The following is a 23365-nucleotide window of genomic DNA, read 5'->3' as shown; positions in this document are numbered from 1 at the left end:
TTCTCTTCTCAATCTACACCTCTTCCCTAGGCTCACTGATCTCATCTCATGGTTTTCAGTATCATCTTTATGCTGATGACACCCAGCTATATCTCTCCACACCAGACATCACCGCGGAGACCCAGGCCAAGGTATCGGCCTGCTTATCCAACATTGCTGCCTGGATGTCCAACCGCCACCTGAAGCTGAACATGTCCAAAACCGAGCTCCTCGTCTTTCCACCTAAACCCACCTCTCCTCTTCCTCCACTCTCTATCTCAGTTGATAACACCCTCATCCACCCCGTCCCATCTGCCCGCAACCTCGGAGTCATCTTCGATTCCTCCCTCTTCTTCTCTGCGCATATCCAACAGACTGCCAAGACCTGTCGCTTCTTCCTCTTCAACATCAGCAAAATTCGCCCTTTCTTATCTGAGCACACCACACAAACTCTCGTCCACGCTCTCATTACCTCTCACCTTGACTACTGCAACTTACTCCTCACCGGCCTTCCACTTAGCCATCTATCCCCCCTTTAATCCGTTCAGAATGCTGCCGCACATCTTATATTCCGCCAGAACCGATATACTCATATCACCCGTCTCCTCAAGTCACTTCACTGGCTTCCGATCAGATACCGCATACAATTCAAGATTCTCCTCCTTACCTACAAATGCACCCAGTCTGCGGCTCCTCACTACCTCTCTACCCTCATCTCCCCTATGTTCCCGCCCGTAACCTCTGCTCACAGGACAAATCCCTCCTTTCAGTTCCCTTCTCCACCACTGCCAATTCCAGGCTCCGCTCATTCTGCCTTGCCTCACCCTATGCTTGGAACAAACTTCCTCAACCCCTACGCCAAGCCCTCTCTCTACCCATCTTCAAATCTCTGCTTAAAACTCACCTCTTCAATGTTGCTTTCGGCACCTAACCTTTCGTGAAATATAGTATGCCCTATCAGACGGACTCTACACTTGTCTTTAGATTGTTTAGATTGTCTTTAGATTGTACACCTGTCTTTTAGATTGTAAGCTCCTTGAGCAGGGACTGTCTTTCCATGTTAAATTGTACAGCGCTGCGTAACCCTAGTAGCGCTTTAGAAATGTTAAGTAGTAGTAAGTAGTAGTAATGAAAAGAACAGAGGGAAAGATGAGTAGGAGAGATGAACAGAAAACAAGAATCTCTATTCAGCTGCCCAACCTGGAAAACTGAAGTTGTATCTGTGACCTCTTTACAAACAATTTAAAATTCAAGTTTAAGCAAAAGATGCATGAATGGCATGCTGATGGAACAATATGTTCTGAATTTGGGAGTTCTCTAAGTCTAACCAACAAATCATTCACCTTTTCTATTCTATTATTTTTTTCAGGTTGATGGAGTCCTCACAGCCCTGCCATTTTATTTCAAAACTAACAAAATAGTGGCCTATATTAGTGGATTACATGTGTTTATCAAAACTGATTTCAATGTCAGAGTAACATTCAACTGGATAAGTTATACCTCAGTTACTGTGCCAGATACCTATGTCAGTGCAGTCTGTGGCCTCTGTGGTAACAATAACCAGAACAGCAGTGATGATATGACCATGAAGAATGGAGATATTGTGCGCAATCCAGTCCAGTTTGGAGACAGCTGGAAAGTAGGAGACGTCCCTGGGTGCACAGCTATGTGCAATGGAGATTGTCCATTATGCACAGAGGAAGAAAAGCAGATCTACAAGAATGAGATTTACTGTGGCCTAATTGTTAAAGCAGATGGGCCTTTCAGTTTGTGCCACACAACTGTTGACCCATCATCCTTCTTTAATGATTGTGTCTATGATTCTTGTCAGTACAAAGGCCGCTACACTGTGCTTTGTGATGCCATCAGTACCTATGTTTCTGAGTGCCAAATCAAGGGTATCCAGATCCAGGAGTGGAGGAGTCCTACATTCTGCCGTAAGTTTTACATCTACATTAAGTAGGCCTTAAGCTCATATATTTATATTAGATGACTAAATAAATTACTGATACCGTTTATTGAATTAACTTAATACATTACTTGAATAATACTTGGGAGCTCTCAAAACAGAATGAGAAAAAAATAACATTGCCAGAAAATACAAAAGTTTGACACCAAGGCACTGTGCCCAGTTCTGTTGTAACTTGCATAAGAAATGTTCTAAATTTTAGGGTCCAGAGACCCCCAAGAAGGCTGGAGTGGCCTTAAATCTGACTCCATATCTAAATAGCACCAGTACTGGGGTAATCAAGGAGTTGTGAAGTTCTAAAAGGAATTGCCACTAAGAGAGACGTTAGGTCTAAGGAAAAGATACCAGCCTTATGACAAACTGGATTTAGATTACAAGTTATACAATGCAGCGAAAGATAGCCTGATACAGCAAAAGCATTTATACTTACAGCCTTTCATCATTAAGTGAAGCCCACAAATTATCATTTGGAATGAGGAGTTTATTTGCCAAGATACAAGTCAAATCAGTGATTGACAACAGGCACGTACAATCAATTAGTTATAGGAATATAATAATCCAGCTGCAAACAGGTGTTAATTAGTTCCTAATCTTTTATAATTTCTTTTACCGATTAGATGTTTTACAAGGGAAAGCAATTAGGTAATTTGTCAATTCTGCTGGACACATTGGTTTCCCTTGGAGAGAGAGAGAGTGGCAACCCTTCTCTCTAGCTTAAACCAGGAAATACCCTGATTTTTATAGGTGCCCTCAGGATATGGATAATATGACAGTAGATATACCTGATTGGATCTATGCTAATGTCATGGTTGTCACTGATTGGCTCATGCTAATGAGTAGCTTCTATCTTGCTAACGTGGTTTTGTCTTTAGCTCGCTTGACCACAAATCTTAAGCAAGACCCTGCATCCAGCTACACCTTTCCTTTCTCACACCATGGCTGACCACAATCCTGCTATTTAGGCCTCAATCCAAGCTACAAACTAGGCCATACTTTTCCAGTAAGCTCCCAGTTATGTCAGCCATCAGATTTCTGGCTCAGCCAAGGTCTGTAATAGCCTGAGCTCTATGACTGGGCCCGCCACCATTCCAGTGTGTGTGGGGGGGGTCTCTGGCTGTACCATAATTATACATTCCCCACTTGTCACCCCATCTGGGGGGGGGGGGGGGGGGTGACACAAAGCTCGTCAAGCTTGTCATCATCCATTCCAGAAGGTGGCAAGCTATCAAACGAGAGGGCGAGTTTTGGTCTTACAAATTCCTAGAAGGTATGGTGCAAGACAGGAAACTTCATTCTCAGGTGATATATTATTTGGGGCGTATGGAATTCCCTTTATATTACCCAACCCCTTGGGCCTTAATCCTGATGTCACCTCTCTTGAGACTTACTCAAACCTGTAGTGAGAAATGTTTTATGAATGGGACAAATCCATGAGTTCATCTACAAAATCCCATGAAGTATAGGTATGTGTGTAATAGCAATTTCAGGTGGATCATACTAATAAACACTTTCAGGTCTTTCTATGGCTTCTATTGTATCTGTTGCATAGTGCATGGGGAGATAATCTAATGTATCTGTCTCAGTGGTCCTCGGAAGGAATAGTGGTTTTGATTAAGCATTGTTATGGGCTCAACAAATATATGGTTAGTACTCTGATTGCAGGCTGTTTTAGGTTGTAGGTATTCAGAATCCTTAAACAGGTCGGAATTCCTGGACCTTACTATTACTCATCATTGGCATCCAATCATGAGCACTAAAAAGTGGATAGCAAGTATGAGGTTGCCTCATACAGCAAAAATGGTCAATCCTAGGAAAATTTATATTAACAAAGGTCATGCATGGATCTTGACATATGCATAATGACCTGGAAAAGTATGGGAAGCATTTTATATATCCGTTACCCCACTTGGAGCTTAGTCAAACCTACAGAAAGACATGCAGCTTAAGTAAGCCTACACCAAAGTTAAACAAATGCATAACTGGTTGATACTAACAGGGTTTACACCTACATTATGATATCTTAGCCAGTATTAGGGTTTGATGTTACCCCTGTGTCTGAGCAATATCAACTTCAATTTAAATTACATAAACAGAAATGGCAGAAAAGAGTTTCAAAACCAATACAACAAGAGAAAATAAAGACAATTATAGTCCAATTCTGACTGTCCATTCATAATAGAGAGTGTGTCATTAGCTAGAAAGGGAATAACAAAAAAACAAAATAAAATTGAACTTTTCAATCAGGATTATTGCTAAACTGGAAATAAAACATGAGTCTATAATGTCAATTAATAGCAACTGTAGATCTCAAATTAATTATCTCTTGATCTTGCTTGATGGTATTTGTTGGAGGTTCTAGTTCTGAGATGTTTTCAACCGGTATCAGGGAATTGCACGACAGTATCTTCATGGATGATGGAACTTTTCTGTATCCCTAGTGAGCTGGTCTGATCATCAAGGTGTAGTTGCCTTGAAGTGGGTCGAGGGAGAGTTACACTGTCCAACTTGACATGGTTGTACCATGCTGAGGATCTCTTGCTAAGGAATGTCCTGGAGTGGATGGAAGCTCTGAGGAATTAGGAAGAGCTGAAAACTCAGAAGGGTTTAACAGAGCAGGATTTCCATGATGACCTTGAATTGGTCGGCCAAAGTCTCTTATGTTCAGAAAACAGGCATTACCAAAATGTATCCCCACTTCTGGCTTGCATAATGTGCAAGACAGATTGGTGATGGGTAATTATATGTAGGGGCAAGGAACAGTAGAGGTTAAGTATATGGAACAAAAGGGAAAAAGGTACCAAAACAATAACGAAAATGACTAATGTATGCAGGTTAAGAAATATATAAAGCATAAAATCGAAGAGGCCTAGGGAAAGTCAACGTATGCACATGAAACAAGGCTAGTAATGTGGATATTAATGTGAGGCCTGGAAATTCTTCACCTGCAAAGACTACCATCCACCAAGGGTTGGGCCCCCAGCTTCAGGAGGCCTGTAGGACTTACGAGTTAGATGATTCAGAAAGAAGGGTAGCTTAGGAAATAGTCATAGTCAAAGCAGAAGACTAATGTGCAGAAATTTAAAACTCATAACTAGTCCAGGTGATGGAAGTATCTTCTGAAATCACGGTCACTGTCTGTTGTAACAGAGAGCTCATATGTAAAGTGCCATGTAGGTTCTGGAAAAGATGCGCAGCCTGCAAAAATATTTAATACAATAGAATATTTAAGAGCATAACCAAGAAGGTCTAAATTAATGACATCATTTGGACAAAAGAAAATTCTCATTGGAGAAGTTGGTGCTTCCTTTTCTTGCCAGAGGTCAGTTGTAGCAGAAGTACCAAACTGGAATGGGGGTGGTAGATCAGGAATTGGATTAGCAGTCTTCAGTCAACCTACAGTACTTAATAAATAGAGCTGATATACAAGTAATGCCTAGTAGTCAAATCTTAGCACAGGATCATTAAATTGAAAACACATATTTCTTGTGGATAACAATGATCAAGATTCAGTGTACTGCCTGAACCTTCCCAAACTCAGTATGTTTAGCATTAAAATAATCAGCAATAACACTAGACAGAGAAACATAGATGTGAGTAGCTCTTTGGGGCACCAGTAGGTGGAGCATAGTCTCAATATATAAAATCACAAGTTACAAGTAGAAAACAATTTTTTCTCTGAAGATTTTGCTGGCACAGGAAGTCAGCAGAGTCTGAGGAAACGTTGTGGTCAGAGACTGCTCCAGGAAAATACAGCTTTTAATATGATATTTAGAGAGATAGAGAAAAGCCAATATCAGAAAAGAAAGATGTAAAAACTATATATTTCTATGAGGCCTCCTCACGTGACCTTTACAAGGTTTAAATAGGTCAAATGAGAAGGACAATAACCTATAGTCCTCTGTAATAGTTCAGAGCCAATTTGGAAAATGAAAATTATATTAAATTCTAAACTGATCATTTCTATGCTTTCACAATTTGGGCCCTAAATTATGATAGCATATCAAGATTCACATTCAGAGGGATAGCTAAAAATAAGCTTATATATTCCCAGGAATCAATTTACAATTTAGAGTATATTTTAAATACAGAGGAGGAGCTGCTTTATAAGCAGGAGACAAGTAAGAGCATTTCTTAAAACATTTTAGTAAAATTCAAAATTCAAAAATTAAGGATATAATAACAATTTTTATTAATGCAATAAATGCACAAATTGACCAGTAGGATATGTTCATATAGACCAGTATGATAAATGGAACAGCTTGTAAGCCTACATTGTAAATTGAATTCTAAACAAAGAGTAGGAAGGATAACACAGAATCATAGAAAAACCCATCTAGTTATTAAAAATCTGAAACACGTAATGAATTCCTGTATCATATACTGAGTTCAAAGCTTTTGTAAAAATGAACTTTAGAGAAAATAAGAACTACAAGGGTTAATCTCTGTCATTCGGTCCTAAGGAAATCACGAAATAACCGTGCTTCCTGTGCTTAATTTGAGTTTACTGCTCACTGCAAGCATTGGACATTATGGTGACTGAAAATAGGACTATACATCAAACAAAAACTGTAAGTTCAAGTTTTCGTATTAAAACTTCATGCTGGTGGAATTGGTCTTCATAGAATTAATACTTCAGGAGAGGAAAAGGAGGAAAAGAAGGTTATTACTTTATCTGTTTCCAGAGGTACGGTTCTCAATAAAAAGGAAGTTGGCAATTGTAGCTAGTACTGCAGCTTCTGTAATGAAAAAAAAAAAGTCTTATCTGAACATAGCTCTGAAATAATAGCAACCTGAATTTCTTTAGTTCTGATTTACCAGTTAGTTATGTTATGCAAGGGTTAATCTCTAAACCCTATTGCATAGGTAATAAGGCAGGCACTGTAGTATTATGGAATCCGGAAATGAAATTTAACTGCGCCATTTGGGGTTTGAGAACCAAAAATGCTCGAATTCTATACAATAATATATCTTAAAACTATAAATCTTTAAGAGGCAGGGAAGGAAGTTTGAAAGTAGTAGATAAGACGTGAAAAGGAAAATTAAAACAGTTAATTCATTCTTACTGAGCACATCCCCAATAGAGAACCAGGAAGTGAACATCAGCACTAGTTATTTTAAACAACGTCACAAATAAACAGTGTTTTAGATGGCATATAACATTCCATAGTGAATATCTGGAATAATTATGCAATTTTCAAAGAACACATACACGGACGCACACCTATAAAATCAAAACTGTAAGTGGATCTCTTTAACCAAGAAGTCTGTCATATGATACCTGAATAAGAATGACAAGTATGTCCGGTATATCTGTCTTATCCAGATTTAGAATCCGGATGTGAGTACCGGAGCTAACAAAGATAAATTATTGAAAACCTTTAATCTATTTATAGCTACTAGAACTAAAAAGTGCTTGCATTTCTAGTGAAAGCAATTTACAGGAAGTAAATAACAACAATCTATTTAATATCATGTCACAAATTAAACAAACATTGCTTAAATGAAATAATATACAATCCTGGAAAAAAACATTCCTTTGAGATTTACTACCACTGCAGTTGATAGGCAATCTCGCGGGGTAACCTTAGAGCACTAATTTAAAACTAAAGAAATGATTCCCAAAAATAAATATTCCAGTAGCCAATCATAAGTCACAGCACACAGACAGAATGGAAAAGGAAAACCACACTCATACACATACACAGTAATTGTCCCACATACAGAGGTATCCCTGTGTATTGAGGACAAAATCTTAATCCTAAATTTGATAAAATAAAACATTTAAATTAGAGCTAATCCAACAGGCCATGAAAGTATACAACGGCAAGCTTAATAGTAACACATGCAATAAATGAAAATATACTCACGATTCATGCAATGTACTCTCCAGCGCAGAAAGCCAATTGAGAAAGAGGACAGTTGGCGGGATCACCACGCCCTTCCGAACACTCGGTGGCGCAGGGGGATCAACCGCAAAATAGAAAGGTCTGTTTCGGAAAGTCCTTACCAGAGATCTGAATAGATGTCAGATCGCCAGTATCTGGTGTTGGGTGCGGAGAGGAAGATATGATATAATGGGTAGTGAACAACATCACCCAATGTGTATAATAACGGGACCTAGTGAGCAAGTGGTCTACAAATAAGCTTCAGACCTGTAATCTGCTATAGAAAAATGAACTAGAGTAGTAATATATATATATTGACCAGACCTAGAACCTGGTACAAGGTCAGTGGTTCAAAAGGCAGCTTCAGAGATAGCAGGGAGACCTAGAAATGATAATGTGCTAACAGTTTACAAAAACATGCAATGATTATCCTGATAGTAAAACATGCAGAGACATAACACAATCATACTCACGCATCTGCTAATGTACTCCAACATAGGGACCCAAAATAAAAATTCCAGTGGGGGGGTCTCTGGCTGTACCATAATTATACAGAACATAAAAGTAGCCATACTAGGTCAGACCAATGGTCAATCTACCCCAGTATCCTGTTTTCCAAACAGTGGCCAAGCCAGGTCACAAGTACCTGGCAGAAACCCAAATCATGGCAACACTCTATACTACAAATCCCAGGGCAAGCAGTTGCTTCCCACGCCTGTCTCAATAGCAGACTATGGACTTTTCCTTCAGGAATTTGTCCAAACCTTTTTTAAACCCAGATACGCTAACCACTGTTACCACCTCCTCTGGCAAAGAGTTCCAGAGTTTAACTATTTGTTGAGTGAAAACATATTTCCTCCTATTTGTTTTTAAAATATTTCCATATAACTTCCTCGAGTGTCCCCTAGTCTTTGTACTTTTGGAACTAGTAAAAAAATCAATTTACTTCTATTCGTTCTACAGAACTCAGGATTTTGTAGACCTCATCCATCTCTTTTCCAAGCAGAAGAGCCTTTCCTCATACGAGAGGAGTTCCATCCCCTTTATCATTTTAGTAGCTCTTCTTTTAACCTTTTCTAATTCTGCTATATCATTTTTGAGATACTGCGACCAGAACTTAATACAATACTTAAGGTGTGGATGCACCATGGAGTGATACAAAGGCATTATAGTATTTTCAGTCTTATTCACCATCCCTTTCCTAATAATTCCTAGCATCCTGTTTCCTTTTTTGGCTGCCGCCACTCCCTGAGCAAATTTCAGCATGCTATCTACAACAATATTCAGATCTTTTTCTTGAGCGCTGACCCCCCCCCCCCAAGGTGGATCCTAGCATCAGGTAACTGTTATTCGGATTATTCTTTCCAGTGTGCATCACCTTGCATTTGTCCACATTAAATTTCATCTGTCATTTGGATGGCCAGTCTTCCAATTTCCTAAGGTCTTCCTGAAATATTTCACAGTCTGCAAGTGTTTTAACAACCTTGAATAGGTTTGTATCATCTACAAATTTGATCACTCGTCATTCCGATTTCCATATCATTTATAAATATGTTAAATGATACCGGTTCCAGTACAAATCCTGCGGCACTCCACTGTTCACTCTCCTCCATTGAGAGAAATGACCATTTAACTCTACCCTTTGTTTTCTGTCCAATAACCAATTCCAAATTCACACCAGAACCTTCCCTCCTTTCCCATGACTCTTTAATTTTCTCAGAAGTCTCTCATGAAGAACTTTATCAACCGGCTCACCTTTACCCACATGTTTATTCACGCCTTCAAAGAAATGAAGCAAATTGGTGAGGCAAGACTTCCCTCAGCTGAACCAATGCTGACTCTGTCCCATTAATCCATGTTTGTCTACGTGTTCTATAATTTTATTTTGCTATTTTGCCTGGCACCGACATCAGGCTTACCGGTTTATAATTTCCCAGATCACCCCTAGAACCCTTTTTAAAAATTGGCATCACATTGGCCACCCTCCAATCTTCAGGTACTATGAATGATTTTGATGACAGGTTACATATTATAAAAAAAAAAGATCAGCAATTTCATGCTTGAGTTCTTTGAGTACCCTTGGATGTATGCCATCTGGTCCAGGTGATTTACTACTCTTTAATTTGTCATTTTGCCTCAGTACATCTTCCAGGTTCACCAAGATTTCTTTCAATTCCTACCCATCATTACCCTTGAAAACTATTTCCAGTACAGACAGATCTCTTACATCGTCTTCCATAAAGATAGAAGCAAAAAATTCATTCAGTTTCTCTGCTATGGCCTTGTCCTCCCTGAGTGCCTCTTTTACTCCTTCATGATCTAACAGTCCCACAGATTCCCTCACAGGCTTTCTGCTTCTGATGTAACTGAAAAAGTTGTTACTGTGAGTTTTGGCCTCTGTGGCAAGTTTCTCTTCTTATTCTCTTTTAGCCTTCTTTATTAATGCTTTGCATCTGACTTGCTAGTGCTTATGTTTCTTTTTATTTTCTTCAATTGGGTCCTTTTTCCATTCATTGAAGGACAATCTTTTGGCTGTAATGGCCTCTTTTACTTCTCCTTTCAACCACGCAGGCCGACGTTTTCTCTTCTTCCCACCTTTGCAAATACATGTGTTATGTTTCTGCTAGCAGGCTGAGGAGAGGCTGGAACCCACTCTGTTAGGGCTAGGGAGGGGCTGGAAACCTCTCTGCTAGGGTAGCTAGGTGGGACTGTATTGCTATTGGTCAGCTGGGTTGTAGCTGACATCTGCAGCTACACACGTCAGTAATCAAGATCTATTTTACCTGCAGTTTTCAGGTAAGTGTTGCTTTAGCGTTAGGATTTCTCCTGCTGTGGCCTCTTATCTGATTTCTTCTGTGAGCTTGCTCTGTGCGCTGAAGGAATCTGTTTTCCCCTCTTTTGTGTTCCTAGGTGCTGGCTTTTCAGCATTCTCTCTGTGTTCCGTTTTGTAGTTGTTTGTCTCAGCGTGTGGTTAATTGGCTTTTCTCTGCAGCTGGGCTGTGTTCTCTGGTTGATGGGGCAATGTGTGCCTTCTTTGATGTATCAACTTGTTTGTTTTAGTTCTGTCTGTTGTGATTCCACCTCTTTTTCTGGGGTTAGTGTGTTATGTTAACCCCTCGCTCTCTGTGTCTGGCTGTGTGGGTTATTTGTACCTAAAAGTCTTGCTCTAACCTGTACTTCTTTTGCTTAGTGCTCTGTACTGCTGGATCCTGCCTGGTCTGTCTTCCCTATCTGTCTGGTTCAGCTTCACCGGGTACAACCGCTACTTTCGGTTGGCCTGAAGTCCTGCTGGCCGCCTGAACCCAGGGGCTCAACTCCTGGAGGACAGTGACTAAGTGCAGGTGATGTCTCGAGAAGCTGTTCCGGTATCTTTGTCCTTGCTTTACCCCGTGGAGTCCTGTTGTCGCCAGTCGGTTCCTGGGGCTCCACTTCCGGTAGTTGGCTGCAGCCTAGCCTGCTGGTGCAGGCCGAACGTGTCCCAAAGTTCTCTACCTTTGAGGAGTTTTGCACCTCTCCTCGGGAGCCTTGTGTTCTGGGTGAGTACCCTGTGGTTTATTAACTTTTTCTAGTTGTGGTTCGGTCCACTCCAGGCCGTTCCTAGATTTTCCTATCTGTTCATGGCCTGGGCCCAAGGGCTCACAATCTGGGAGTCAATGACAGAAATAACAGAACACTAAAGCCATGAGCTCAACTGAACCCTCTGCCATGCAGCTACTCCAACAGCTGCATGCTCAGGTACAGCAAGTTGCGGGAGCTGTGGCTGCATTAAATCAACGGGTGGACCTTCTTACTGCCCCTGGGACTGGTGGGGATTCCCCGGCTCCTAGCCCCCAGGGAGCCATAGGAGGGAGGCTAGGGGTTCATGTATCCCAGCCCCCTCGCTACGATGGTAATAGCAAAACTTGTCGGGGCTTTATAAATCAGTTTCAGATTGTGTTTGAGTTGCAGCCAGGGGCTTTCCCACAGATCATCTACCTACTCTCAGGACCAGCTCTCGCCTGGGCCTCCCCGCTATGGGAGAAGAAGGATCCCGTACTGGATAGCTTAACAGAGTTCCTGAGGCAGTTCCATCTCATGTTCGAGGAACCCGGAAAGGCCTCCTCAGCAGCAACTCAACTCTTAAATTTACACCAGGGTCTGCTCTCCCTGGGCGAGTATGCCATCCAATTCCGGACACTATCAGCGGAATTAGGATGGGATAATCAGAGCCTCACGGCTATTTTTTGTCATGGAGTATCCCCTATTATTAAAGATGAGCTTACGGGGCGCGAGCTCCCCTCCAATTTGGATGACCTTATTCGTCTTTGTACCCAAGTGGACATCCGCTTCAGGGAGCGTGCCTGTGAACATCGTGCCAGCCACCAGTATGGGAAGATTGACTCAAAGATTTATTCTAAGAGCCCTCCTGGCCGCCTGCAGGTTTCCCAGTATGGGTCAGAACCCATGCAGGTGGACTGGGTGGTCACATCTGCACAAGAGAAACAGCGAAGATGCTCCAAAGGTCTATATTTATACTGTGAGGCCAAGGGACACTTTGTCCGGGAATGCCCAATTCGCAGGAAGTCGGGAAACCAGCTGCCCTGATTCCAGCCAGGGAGACGGTATCGGAGGCGAGATCTTGTTCTCCCAGGACACAAGTTTTAGTTCCAGTTCTGTTTTCCACTCAAGGAACCCCTTATGTTGAAGCATTAATTGATTCTGGGGCTGGTGGCAATTTTATCAGTGAGAACCTGGTTCAGACCCATCAGATCCCTACTGAAGAGCTACCTCACCCTATCTCCGGGTCTGTGTCGGTGGGCCTAATCCAGGGAGCGCTGCGGCTTCGGACCGTGCCTATGATGATACTGGTTGGAGTTCTTCATAAAGAAATGATTTCCTTTTCGTCCTTCCATCTGCCACTGAGTCTATTATTCTAGGAATGCCATGGCTTAGTCTCCATAATCCACGCATCGAGTGGAAGCGGGGTCAGTTGGAGGCTTGGGGCCCAGCTTGCCATAAAATCTGTCTAGACAAAGTCTTCCCAGTTTCCACACTACTTCCCTTGGCTCAAGCCAAGATAATGTTGCCCACTATGTACCAGCCGTTTAAGGATGTCTTCTCCAAATGCCAAGCAGAGACATTACCACCTCATTGCCCCTATGACTGTGCCATAGAATTAGTGCCTGGAGCTGAAGTCCCCCGGGGTCGCGTGTATTCTTTTTCTCATCCTGAAACTGAAGCCATGACCCATATATCCAAGATAACCTGGCTCGAGGATTTATTCATCCATCGAAGTCCCCAGCGGGGGCTGGATTTTTTTTTGTGTAAAAGAAAGATGGAGGCTTGCGTCCATGCATCGACTATAGGGGTCTCAATTCGATGACTCGGAAGGACAAATACCCGTTACCCCTGATCTCAGAAATGTTTGATCGTCTTCAAGGAGCCCAGATATTTACCAAACTGGACCTCAGAGGGGCTTACAATCTTGTGCGGATCAGAGAGGGCGATGAATGGAAAACCGCATTTAATACTCGGGATGGGCACTATGAATATCTGGTGATGCCCTTCGGCCTTGCTAATGCTCCAGCGGTTTTTCAGTCGTTCATGAATAACATCTTTAGAGACCTTCTATACAAGTTCGTGATGGTATATCTGGATGACATCCTTATATTCTCCAGGTCGGTGGAAGTTCATCATGAACATGTTAAGGTCGTGTTACAACGTTTGAGAGAGAATCATCTATATGTAAAGTTGGAGAAGTGTGAGTTCCATCAGTTTGAACTACCCTTCCTGGGGTATATCATCTCCATCCAAGGATTGTGGATGGATCCTGGTAAAGTAACCGCAATCTTGCAGTGGCAACAGCCTTCGGGGCGTAAGGCGCTGCAACGTTTTTTGGGATTCACAAATTATTATAGGCAGTTCATTCTAAATTACTCATCCCTGATTGCCCCTCTTACTGCCTTGACAAGAAAGAGTGCAGACGCTCGTAACTGGCCACCGGAAGCGTGCAGAGCATTCAAGAACCTGAAGCAGGCCTTTGTCAGGGCACCCGTGTTACGACACCCCGATCCGACTGGGAAATGTTTTGTGGAGGTGGATGCCTCATCGGTGGGCACTGGGGCTGTGTTGTCCAGTGGGGGGAAACTCCTTCCCTGCGCCTTCTTCACGAAGAAGTACACTCCGGCTGAGAAGAATTATGCTATAGGAGACCAGGAGTTGTTAGCCATTAAACTTGCTTTGGAGGATTGGCGGCATCTCTTGGAAGGGGCGCAAGAACCCTTCATGGTTTTTACTGACCACAAAAATCTGGTTTACTTGCGGGAAGTGAAGAGGTTGAACCCCCGACAGGCTCGCTGGGCACTATTCTTCTCCCGCTTCAATTTCATCTTGACCTATCGTCCAGCCGCGAAAAATACTAAGGCAGACGCGCTCTCCAGGTCAATGGAGTCTGATCTGGAGGAGGAACCACTGCAACATGTAATCGAGTCTGCTGTTATCCTTTCAGCTATGACGCTTGCCATCCCTCCGGGTATGACCTTTGTATCCCCCCGTTGGAGGGAAAGGATACTTCAGTGGGACCATGCTTCACGTATGTCTGGACATCCAGGTGTTCAGGAAACTAAATGCTTTATTGCTCAGAAATATTGGTGGCCTACACTGGACCATGATGTACAAGAATTTGTTGCTGCCTGTCCGGAATGTTCCCAGCATAAAGCTGATCGTCGGAGACCCCAGGGTCTCCTCATGCAATTATTGATTCCCGATAAACCTTGGACTCACATAGCCATGGATTTCATCACTGATCTCCCTGATTCGGAGGGACATACCGCCATTTGGGTGGTGGTTGATCGTTTTTCTAAAATGGCTCACTTTGTGCCCTTATGGATGAACTCCTCGCATACCTTTCCCGTTGAATATTAACCCCGATGTTCCCGCAGCTACTACGGCAGTTGCTTCCTTCCAGTCTATTTGGTCAGATGCCCGGAAAACCATTCAGTTAACATCTACGCGTATGAAACATCAAGCAGACAAGCATCGGAGGGTGGAACCCCAGTTCCAACCAGGTGATCTAGTTTGGTTGTCCACTCGTAATCTTCGCTTGAAGTCCCCTTCGTCTTGGTTCGCGCCTCGATTTGTGGGTCTTTACCCCATTCTAAGGCGAATCAATCCAGTGTGTTACCAGTTGAAACTACCTCCCACTCTTCAAGTGCATAACTCCTTCCATGTTTCCTTGCTGAAACCGGTGGTTCTTAGGAAGGGATCTTTGCCCACTCTACACTCTTCCCCCGCAGTCACCCTTTCTCAGGAAGAATATGAGGTCCGAAAGATTTTGGATGCCAAGCGCGTCGGGGGTCGCCTTCAAAACCTTATTGCATGGAAGGGCTTTAGTTCTGCAGAGAATTCCTGGGAGGATGCTGTTCATGTACATTCCCCAGTGCTAGTGAATCGCTTCCACCGTCTCTATCCTCATAAGCCTAGACCACGATCCCGAGGGAAGGGGAGCATTTGAGGGGGAGGTGATGTTATGTTTCTGCTAGCAGGCTGAGGAGAGGCTGGAACCCACTCTGTTAGGGCTAGGGAGGGGCTGGAAACCTCTCTGCTAGAGTAGTTGGGTGGGACTTGGTTGCTATTGGTCAGCTGGGTTGTAGCTGACGTCTGCAACTACAGACGTCAGTAATCAGGATCTATTTTTACCTGCAGTTTTCAGGTAAGCGTTGCTTTAGCGTTAGGATTTCTCCTGCTGTGGCCTCTTATCTTATTTTTTCTGTGAGCTTGCTCTGTGCGCTGAAGGAATCTGTTTTCCCCTCTTTTGTGTTCCTAGGTGCTGGCTTTTCAGCATTCTCTTTGTGTTCCGTTTTGTAGTTGTTTGTCTCAGCGTGTGGTTAATTGGCTTTTCTCTGCAGCTGGGCTGTGTTCTTTGGTTGACGGGGCAGTGTGTGCCTTCTGTGATGTATCAACTTGTTTGTTTTAGTTCTGTCTGTTGTGATTCCACCTCTTTTTCTGGGGTTAGTGTGTTATGTTAACCCCTCGCTCTCTGTGTCTGGCTGTGTGGGTTATTTGTACCTAAAAGTCTTGCTCTAACCTGTACTTCTTTTGCTTAGTGCTCTGTACTGCTGGATCCTGCCTGGTCTGTCTTCCCTATCTGTCTGGTTCAGCTTCACTGGGTACAACCGCTACTTTCGGTTGGCCTGAAGTCCTGCTGGCCGCCTGAACCCAGGGGCTCAACTCCTGGAGGACAGTGACTAAGTGCAGGTGAAGTCTCGAGAAACTGTTCTGGTATCTTTGTCCTTGCTTTACCCCGTGGAGTCCTGTTGTCGCCAGTCGGTTCCTGGGGCTCAGCTTCCGGTAGTTGGCTGAAGCCTAGCCTACTGGTGCAGGCCGAACATATCCTGAAGTTCTCTACCTTTGAGGAGTTTTGTACCTCTCCTCGGGAGCCTGATGTTCTGGGTGAGTACCCTGTGGTTTATTAATTTTTTCTACTTGTGGTTCGGTCCACTCCAGGCCATTCCTAGATTTTCCTATCTGTTCACGGCTTGGGCCCAAGGGCTCACGATCTGGGAGCTAGTGACTGAAGTAACAACGTGGAATGTATCTGGACTGAGCTTCCGAGATGGTATTTTTGAATAATGTCCATACCTGATTTACTGGGGAATTTTCGAAAGAGAAGGGCGCCCATCTTCCAACACAAATCGGGATATGGGTGTCCTTCTCTCAGGGTCACCCAAATTGGCATAATCGAAAGCCGATTTTGGGCATCCTCAACTGCTTTCCATCACATGGGATGACCAAAGTTCATGGGGGCATGTCAGCACCGTAGCAAAGGCGGGACTGGGGCGTGATTAAGAGATGGGCGTCCTCAGCTGATAATGGAAAAAAGAAGGGCATGCCTGAGAAGCATTTGGCCGACTTGGTCTATTGTTTTTCACGACCAAGCCTCAAAAAGGTGCCCGAACTGACCAGATGACCACCGGAAGGAATTGGGGATGACCTCCTCTTACTCCCCCAGTGGTCACCAACCCCCTCCCACCCAAAAACAAAATAAAAAAAAAAGATTTTTTTTTCCAGCCTCTATGCCAGCCTCAAATGTCATACCCAGCTCCATCACAGCAGAATGCAGGTCCCTGGAGCAGTTTTTAGTGGACGCAGTGCACTTCAGGCAGGCGGACCCAGGCCCATTCCCCCCTACCTGTTACACTTGTGGTGGTAAATGTGAGCCCTTCAAAACCCACCCGAAACCCAAGAAGAATCAAGATGGCGTCCGTGAGAGGGTGTGTGGGTTGAGCGCTCCTGAACCTCGCATCACGTCCCGCGCAGTAATCTTTTTTTCTCCCAAATTCATGGGGAAAAGAAAGGGAAAAACCGGGGCTAAAGCCTCTCCTAACCCCGGCGATATTCCAACCCTGCGGCAGACGACGATGGAGGCTTTTTCTGCTCAAACGCTAGGAGCACAGACACCGACCTTGGTTGGATCCTTGGGAACACCGGGTTATCTTAGCTCTGAGGTGGTATCATTGAGTCTGCCTCAACAATTGGCTCCACCGAGACCGGGAGGGGACTTGACGCTGGCTCGAGAGTCACAAACAGAGTTGGTAGTGACTAGAGGAGGCCCTGCTGGTTTTTCAACTCCAGATGAGTCAACAACAAGTGTGAGGGGAGTTGACCCTCACCCTCTCCCATCATGGTAACCCCCTCAGAGAGAACCGATGAGCATTTACGTCCGGCCATAATAACTTTAGAGACCCTGTGGGACGCAATCCAGGCTCTAAATTTATCACTACTACAATCTACGAATTTAGTCAAGACTGAAGTAACCGAAGTTAAACAACAGCTGCAAGCTTTAACCTGGAGGCTAAAAATGCAAGAGGATAAATGTGAGTTAAATGAACTAGAGATTAAAAAATTGCAAAGTGTTATGGGAACTATTATTGTTGAGAAAGATAATATACAGGAAAAGGTGGAATACCAAGATAACCAACTGAGACGTAACAACTTAAGATTTTTAAATTTTCCTAAGACGCCTTTGATACCAACAACGGAAATGTTGCGGAAATATTTTACTGAAATACTAGGTATTCCTAAAGAAGCTCTTCCTCCTGTTGTAAAAGCATATTATATCACAGGAATAAAACCATTGCCTGCAGAACCTATGCCAGATCAAAATTTAATAGAACTTCTTGAAACTTCTTTATAAATAATTACCGAGCGCACGACTCTTCTTCCTACTTTTGCCTTTGAGACTGATAGGAACAATATATTTAGGCTTTACTTCAGATTTATTTCCACGCAATTTCTGGGATCAAGGATACAAGTTTTCCCCGATTTAAGTAAATCTATGCAGAGAAGGAGGAAAGAATTCCTGGGGTTAAAGCCACGGATTCTTGTTCTGGGAAGAACTTTTATTTTAAATTTTTCATGTAGATGTTTAATTTCTTTGAATATGATTAATTATGTATTCTTTGACCCAGTTAAACTGCGACAATTCATTATTGCCAAAGAAAGTGGTGGTGGTGAATTAATCTCGATTGCTCCAACAGGAAGCTGAAACCGCTGGTTCAGAACTTGTGCTCTCCCCTCTTTTTTGAGTGAACTTATGTTATATTTCTTTTTTATTTCCTTATGTCTTGATCAATAATGTGTGGACTAACAAGACAATTTTTCAAGTTTTCTATTTAGTAGGAAAAGAATATTTTCCTTAATTATTTTTTTTCTTATTTTTCCACATTTATATTATGTAAATGTATAAGTGAAAATCAATAAAGTTATAAATTAAAAAAAAAAAACACCCGAAACACACTGTACCCACATGTAGGTGCCCCCCTTCACCCCTTAGTGCTATGGTAGTGGTATACAGTTGTGGGGAGTGGTCTTTTTTTTTGGGGGGGTGGGGTTGGAGGGCTCAGCACACAAGGTAAGGGATCTATGTACCTGGGAGCAATTTCTGAAGTCCACTGCAGTGCCCCCTAGGGTGCCTGGTTGGTGTCCTGGCATGTGAGGGGGACCAGTGCATTACGAACCTAAATGTTGAGATTTGAGATTTCGGCGTCCCTGACCGTATTATTGAAACGAAAGATGGACACCCATCTTGTTTCGATAATACGAGTTTCCCCGCCCTTTTGCTGGGACGTCCTTAGAGATGGGCGCCCTTAGAGATGGGCGTCCCCATTCGAAAATGCCCCTCATGGTATCCTAACCTTTGCAGCAGATCTTTTAGTTCCTTTTTAACCATTTTCCTCATTTTATTATAGTTGCCCTTTCAAAAATTAAATGTAGCTAGAGCAGATTTCTTTTGCGGGTTCATCCCAGATAGTAGCTCAAACTTGATCATGCTATGATCACTGTTTCCCAGGGGACCCAACACCACTACCTCTTGCATTATGCCCTGCATGCCACCAAGGACCAGATCCAAAATGGCTTCCCCTCTCGTCGGTTCCTGGTCCAGCTGCTAGAAATTTTATCTACTTGGCACTCCCTGATGTAACATTTATCCAGTCAATATTGGGGTAATTGAAATCACCCATTATTATAGCATTGCCCAATCTGCCAGCTCTCCTAATCTCTGTAAACATTTCTTCATCCATCTTTTTGTTCTTTCCTGGCGGATGGTAGTACAATCCTACAAGAATATTCTTTCCCGTCACATGAAATTTCTATCCATAATGATTCCACGCTGCTATCTTTCTCATGTGAAATGTTTATTTTATTTGACTCAATTTCCTCTTTAACATATAGCGCAGCCCCCCTCCCCAATTTGATCTTCTCTATCATTGTGATACAATTTGTACCCTGTTAACACAGTTTCCCATTAATTGTCCTGTTTCCAAGTTTCTGAGATGCCTATTATATCTACCTCATCATTTAGTGCTATATATTCTAACTCTCCCATCTTATTTTTTAGGCTTCTAGTATTTGTATACAGGCACTTCAAATTGTGTTTTATCATTTGATCTACAAGCTGCTTAGAAGGGTACAAGCTGCATTCCATGGTATTCTGTGACTATTTAAGAAACAAGACTACAGGAATTGAAGAAGACAAAAGCATTGCCAAAGCAAAGCTGAAATACTTTTGTGGTCAACAGATTTGATAAATAGATGCAAATAGGGCCAACAGTATAAGCATTTTTGGGGTCCTGATACCAGTGGCATACCAAGGGGGGAGGCAGTGGGGGCGGTCCGCCCCGGGTGCACGCCGCTGGGGGATGCTGTGGTGCGTGCCTGGCTCTGAGTTCGCTATCTTCGCTCGTTCGCTGCAGCTCCCTCTGCCCCGGAACAGGTTACTTCCTGTTCCGGGGCAGAGGGAGCTGCAGCGAACGAGCAAAGTTAGCGAACTTTTCGGAGCCGACAGGTGCGCGCCGCAGCACCCCCCCCCCCAGCAGCGTGCACCCGGGGGGGGTGTAATTTCACCGGGGGGAGGTGTCATTTTGCCGGGAGGGGGGGCATCGGTGATCCGTCCCGGGTGCCATCCTGGCTAGGAACGCCACTGCCTGACACATTCTTCCTTCTCCTTTGGGTTTTTAACTCAGTCAAAATTGGTCTCTATTTGGACTGCAGCGCCATGAGCCTTAATTCTCCATTATTTGTATTTCCCCACATTTTTAAAATCTTTAAATCCCTATTTTACCCAGCCATGACAGTGATGGTCTTTGGTCACTGACGCAGACAGCAGTTTGTCTGGTATGCTAAATTTATGTGCTTTGGAACTGGCCTGGGAGATGTAAACATTGCCTCTATGACATCTCTGCATTCAAGGACTTGAATGTATCTCCAACATGGTAGCACACAGTACCTCCACTGAGCCATGGGGTTCGTTAGCCCCAGTAGTTGGCACTAATATTCATCTTGGAGAAAAATGCCAAGGGCAGTATTGCTACTAAAGTCACTATCCTGCTTATAATCGAACGAGAATAACGCCCACGTTCCGACCTAAATCGGGAGATGGGCGTTCTTCTCACAAAAACAAATAAAGCGGTATAATCGAAAGCCGAACGTTGGACGCTTTCAACTGCACTCCGTCGCGGATGCGGACAAAGTTGACGGGGGCGTATCGAAGGCGTGTCGAAGGCGGAACTGGGGCGTGGTTATCGGGCGAACAGAGATGGGCGCCCTTCGCCGATAATGGAACAGTTTTGAGCTAGAATTTAGGACACTTTTCCTGGACCCTGTTTTTTGACGAATAAGGCCCCCAAAAGTGCCCTAAATGACCAGATGACCCCCAGAGGGAGTCGGGGATGACCTCCCCTGACTCCCCCAGTGGTCACTAACCCCCTCCCACCACAACAAATGATGTTTCACAACTTTTTACTTTCACCCTCAAATGTCATACCCTCCTCCCAAGCAGCAGTATGCAGGTCCCTGGAGCAGTTGTTAGGGGGTGCAGTGGACGTCAGGCAGGTGGACCCAGGCCCATCCCCCCCCCTACCTGTTACAATTGTGCTGCTTAATGCTACTAGTCGTCCAACCCCCCCAAACCCACTGTACCCACATGTAGGTGCCCCCCTTCACCTCTTAGGGCTATAGTAATGATGTAGACTTGTGGGCAGTGGGTTTTGAGGGGGATTTGGGGGGCTCAACACCCAAGGGAAGGGTGCTATGCACCTGGGAGCTCTTTTACCTTTTATTTGGTTTTTGTAAAAGTGCCCCCTAGGGTGCCCGGTTGGTGTCCTGCCATGTGAGGGGGACCAGTGCACTATGAATCCTGGCCCCTCCCACGAACAAATGCCTTGGATTTATTCGTTATTGAGCTGGGCGATTTCATTTTCCATTATCGCTGAAAAGCAAAAACGCCCAGCTCACACCTTGACGAATAAAACATGGGCGTCTTTTTCTTTTAAAAAATACGATCCGCCCCGCCCCTTCACGGACCCGTTCTCGGAGATAAACGCCCATGGAGATAGGCGTTTCTGTTCCATTATGCCCCTCTATGTCTTTCTGAGCAAGTGTTACAATATATAAATACATCTAAAGCATTGAGAGAACGAAGAAGAGAGGCAGGAATAGATTAACAGAAGGAACTATATTGTCCAGCAGAAAATTCTAATTTTGAGACTCTTAGAGGGTAATTATCAAGCTATAATACAGCAATAACCTATTATTTGCCCTTTAATGCATGTTAAAGGACTATAATGCAGGTTACAATATAGCAGGTAACTTTGAAATAAAAAGCAAAGCATGCAAAACAGCTCATTATTATGTAAATGCTATAACATGTCTTGTGAGGTACTTTTAACATCCTGGAGTATTGGGCCATGGCTGGGCTGCATGTTAAACAGGCAACCATAGTGAAAATAATATGCCTCCTGGGTGCCCCCCTAGTCATAAACCCCTCTTACAAAGGATCTCTCATCTGTCAGTTCACCTCATGAAGCAGCTCCCATATTAATGCCCCCAATGCCAGACCACACAGTTCAAAAGCCCATACCTAGATGTGGCTTCCACCCAGGAGTAAGTAGCACCTGGAAGTGACCCCCACCCAAACATCACTCCTAATTTAAGGTCCCCCACCTGGAACTATTCTTCCAAGCTGAACCCCCCCCCCCTCCCACCGAGTAGACCCCTCTCTGGGCCTACCTTGACCTTTCCCTGGTGTCTAGAAAGTTCCAGGTAGAAGCAATCCCCAGTCACCCCTGTCCTTGCTGGCACCAGGATCAAAATGGTACCAGTGACCCCCTAAGTAGATGCACAGTATTATTACTACGGGTCAACTTGCCTTATTAGGGCAGCCTTTATTCAGCATCCTGACCTCTAGCTGTAATGAAGGAGTAGCTTAATGGTTAGTGCAATGGCCTGAGAACTAGGGAGCCAGGTTTGATTCCCACTGCAGATCCTTGTGACCCCTCCATTGCCCCAGGTTAAAAAAAAAAAAAAGCTACTTAGATTGTGAGCCCACTAGGGACAGATAGAGTATCTGTATACAATAAGTAATCCACTTTGATTGTAATCACAGAAAAAGGCAGAAAGAAAATCCCTTTCCCTACTGCTACAAGCCACCAGGGATCAGAGAAAGGTCACAGTAGGTCCGGAGGAGCCTTCAACTTGAGGGAGTAGTTATGAGTGGGAGGGGACCTTATGTTAGAAGACCACTTCCAGGCAGTGGCAAAAATCTGGAGTGGCAACAGGAGGGCAAGCTATGTATAGGGGGTGGCAGGCGAAAATATCATTTCTGTACATCAAAGCTAGTGGTGGTGGTTGTGGTGGTGTTCTGTGTGTGTGTGTGTGTGTGTATGATGGGGGGGGGGGGGGGAAGCTGCCGTATTGAGGGAGGGGAAGAGAGGAAGCTGTTAGACCACAGTGGGCCCTGTGCTCATGACTGCTTTTACCCAGTGGGGTTTTTTTCTAGAAACAAAATGTGTTGGTACTCATACAGGGCCAACCTTAGGAGCCAGAAAATGTGGTAAAGGCACTTAGCTTAGTGAGGTTTAAAAAGCTTTGGATGGCTTCCTAAAGGAAAAGTCCGTAGACCATTATTAAAATGACTTGGGGGAAAATCCACTGCTTATTTCTGGGATAAGAAGCAGAAAATGTATTGAACTTTTTTGTGATTTTGCCAGGTATT

General features: G+C 43.7%; 1 protein-coding gene across 1 annotated transcript in view; it reads left to right on the top strand.

Annotated features, from left to right (window-relative positions):
• LOC115476807 (IgGFc-binding protein-like) overlaps nt 1-23365 on the top strand; it is a 388452-nt gene that overhangs the window by 195128 nt on the left and 169959 nt on the right. Inside the window, exon 14 of the mRNA XM_030213382.1 lies at nt 1349-1916. Within this exon, the coding sequence (XP_030069242.1) occupies nt 1349-1916 (568 nt within the window). The remainder of the gene's footprint in view (nt 1-1348; nt 1917-23365) is intronic.

The sequence above is a fragment of the Microcaecilia unicolor genome, chromosome 8 (genome assembly GCF_901765095.1).
Source record: "Microcaecilia unicolor chromosome 8, aMicUni1.1, whole genome shotgun sequence".
Taxonomy (NCBI): Eukaryota; Metazoa; Chordata; class Amphibia; order Gymnophiona; family Siphonopidae; genus Microcaecilia; species Microcaecilia unicolor.
The sequence above is the reverse complement of the archived record's forward strand: the minus strand, read 5'-3'. Positions and strand labels throughout refer to the sequence as shown.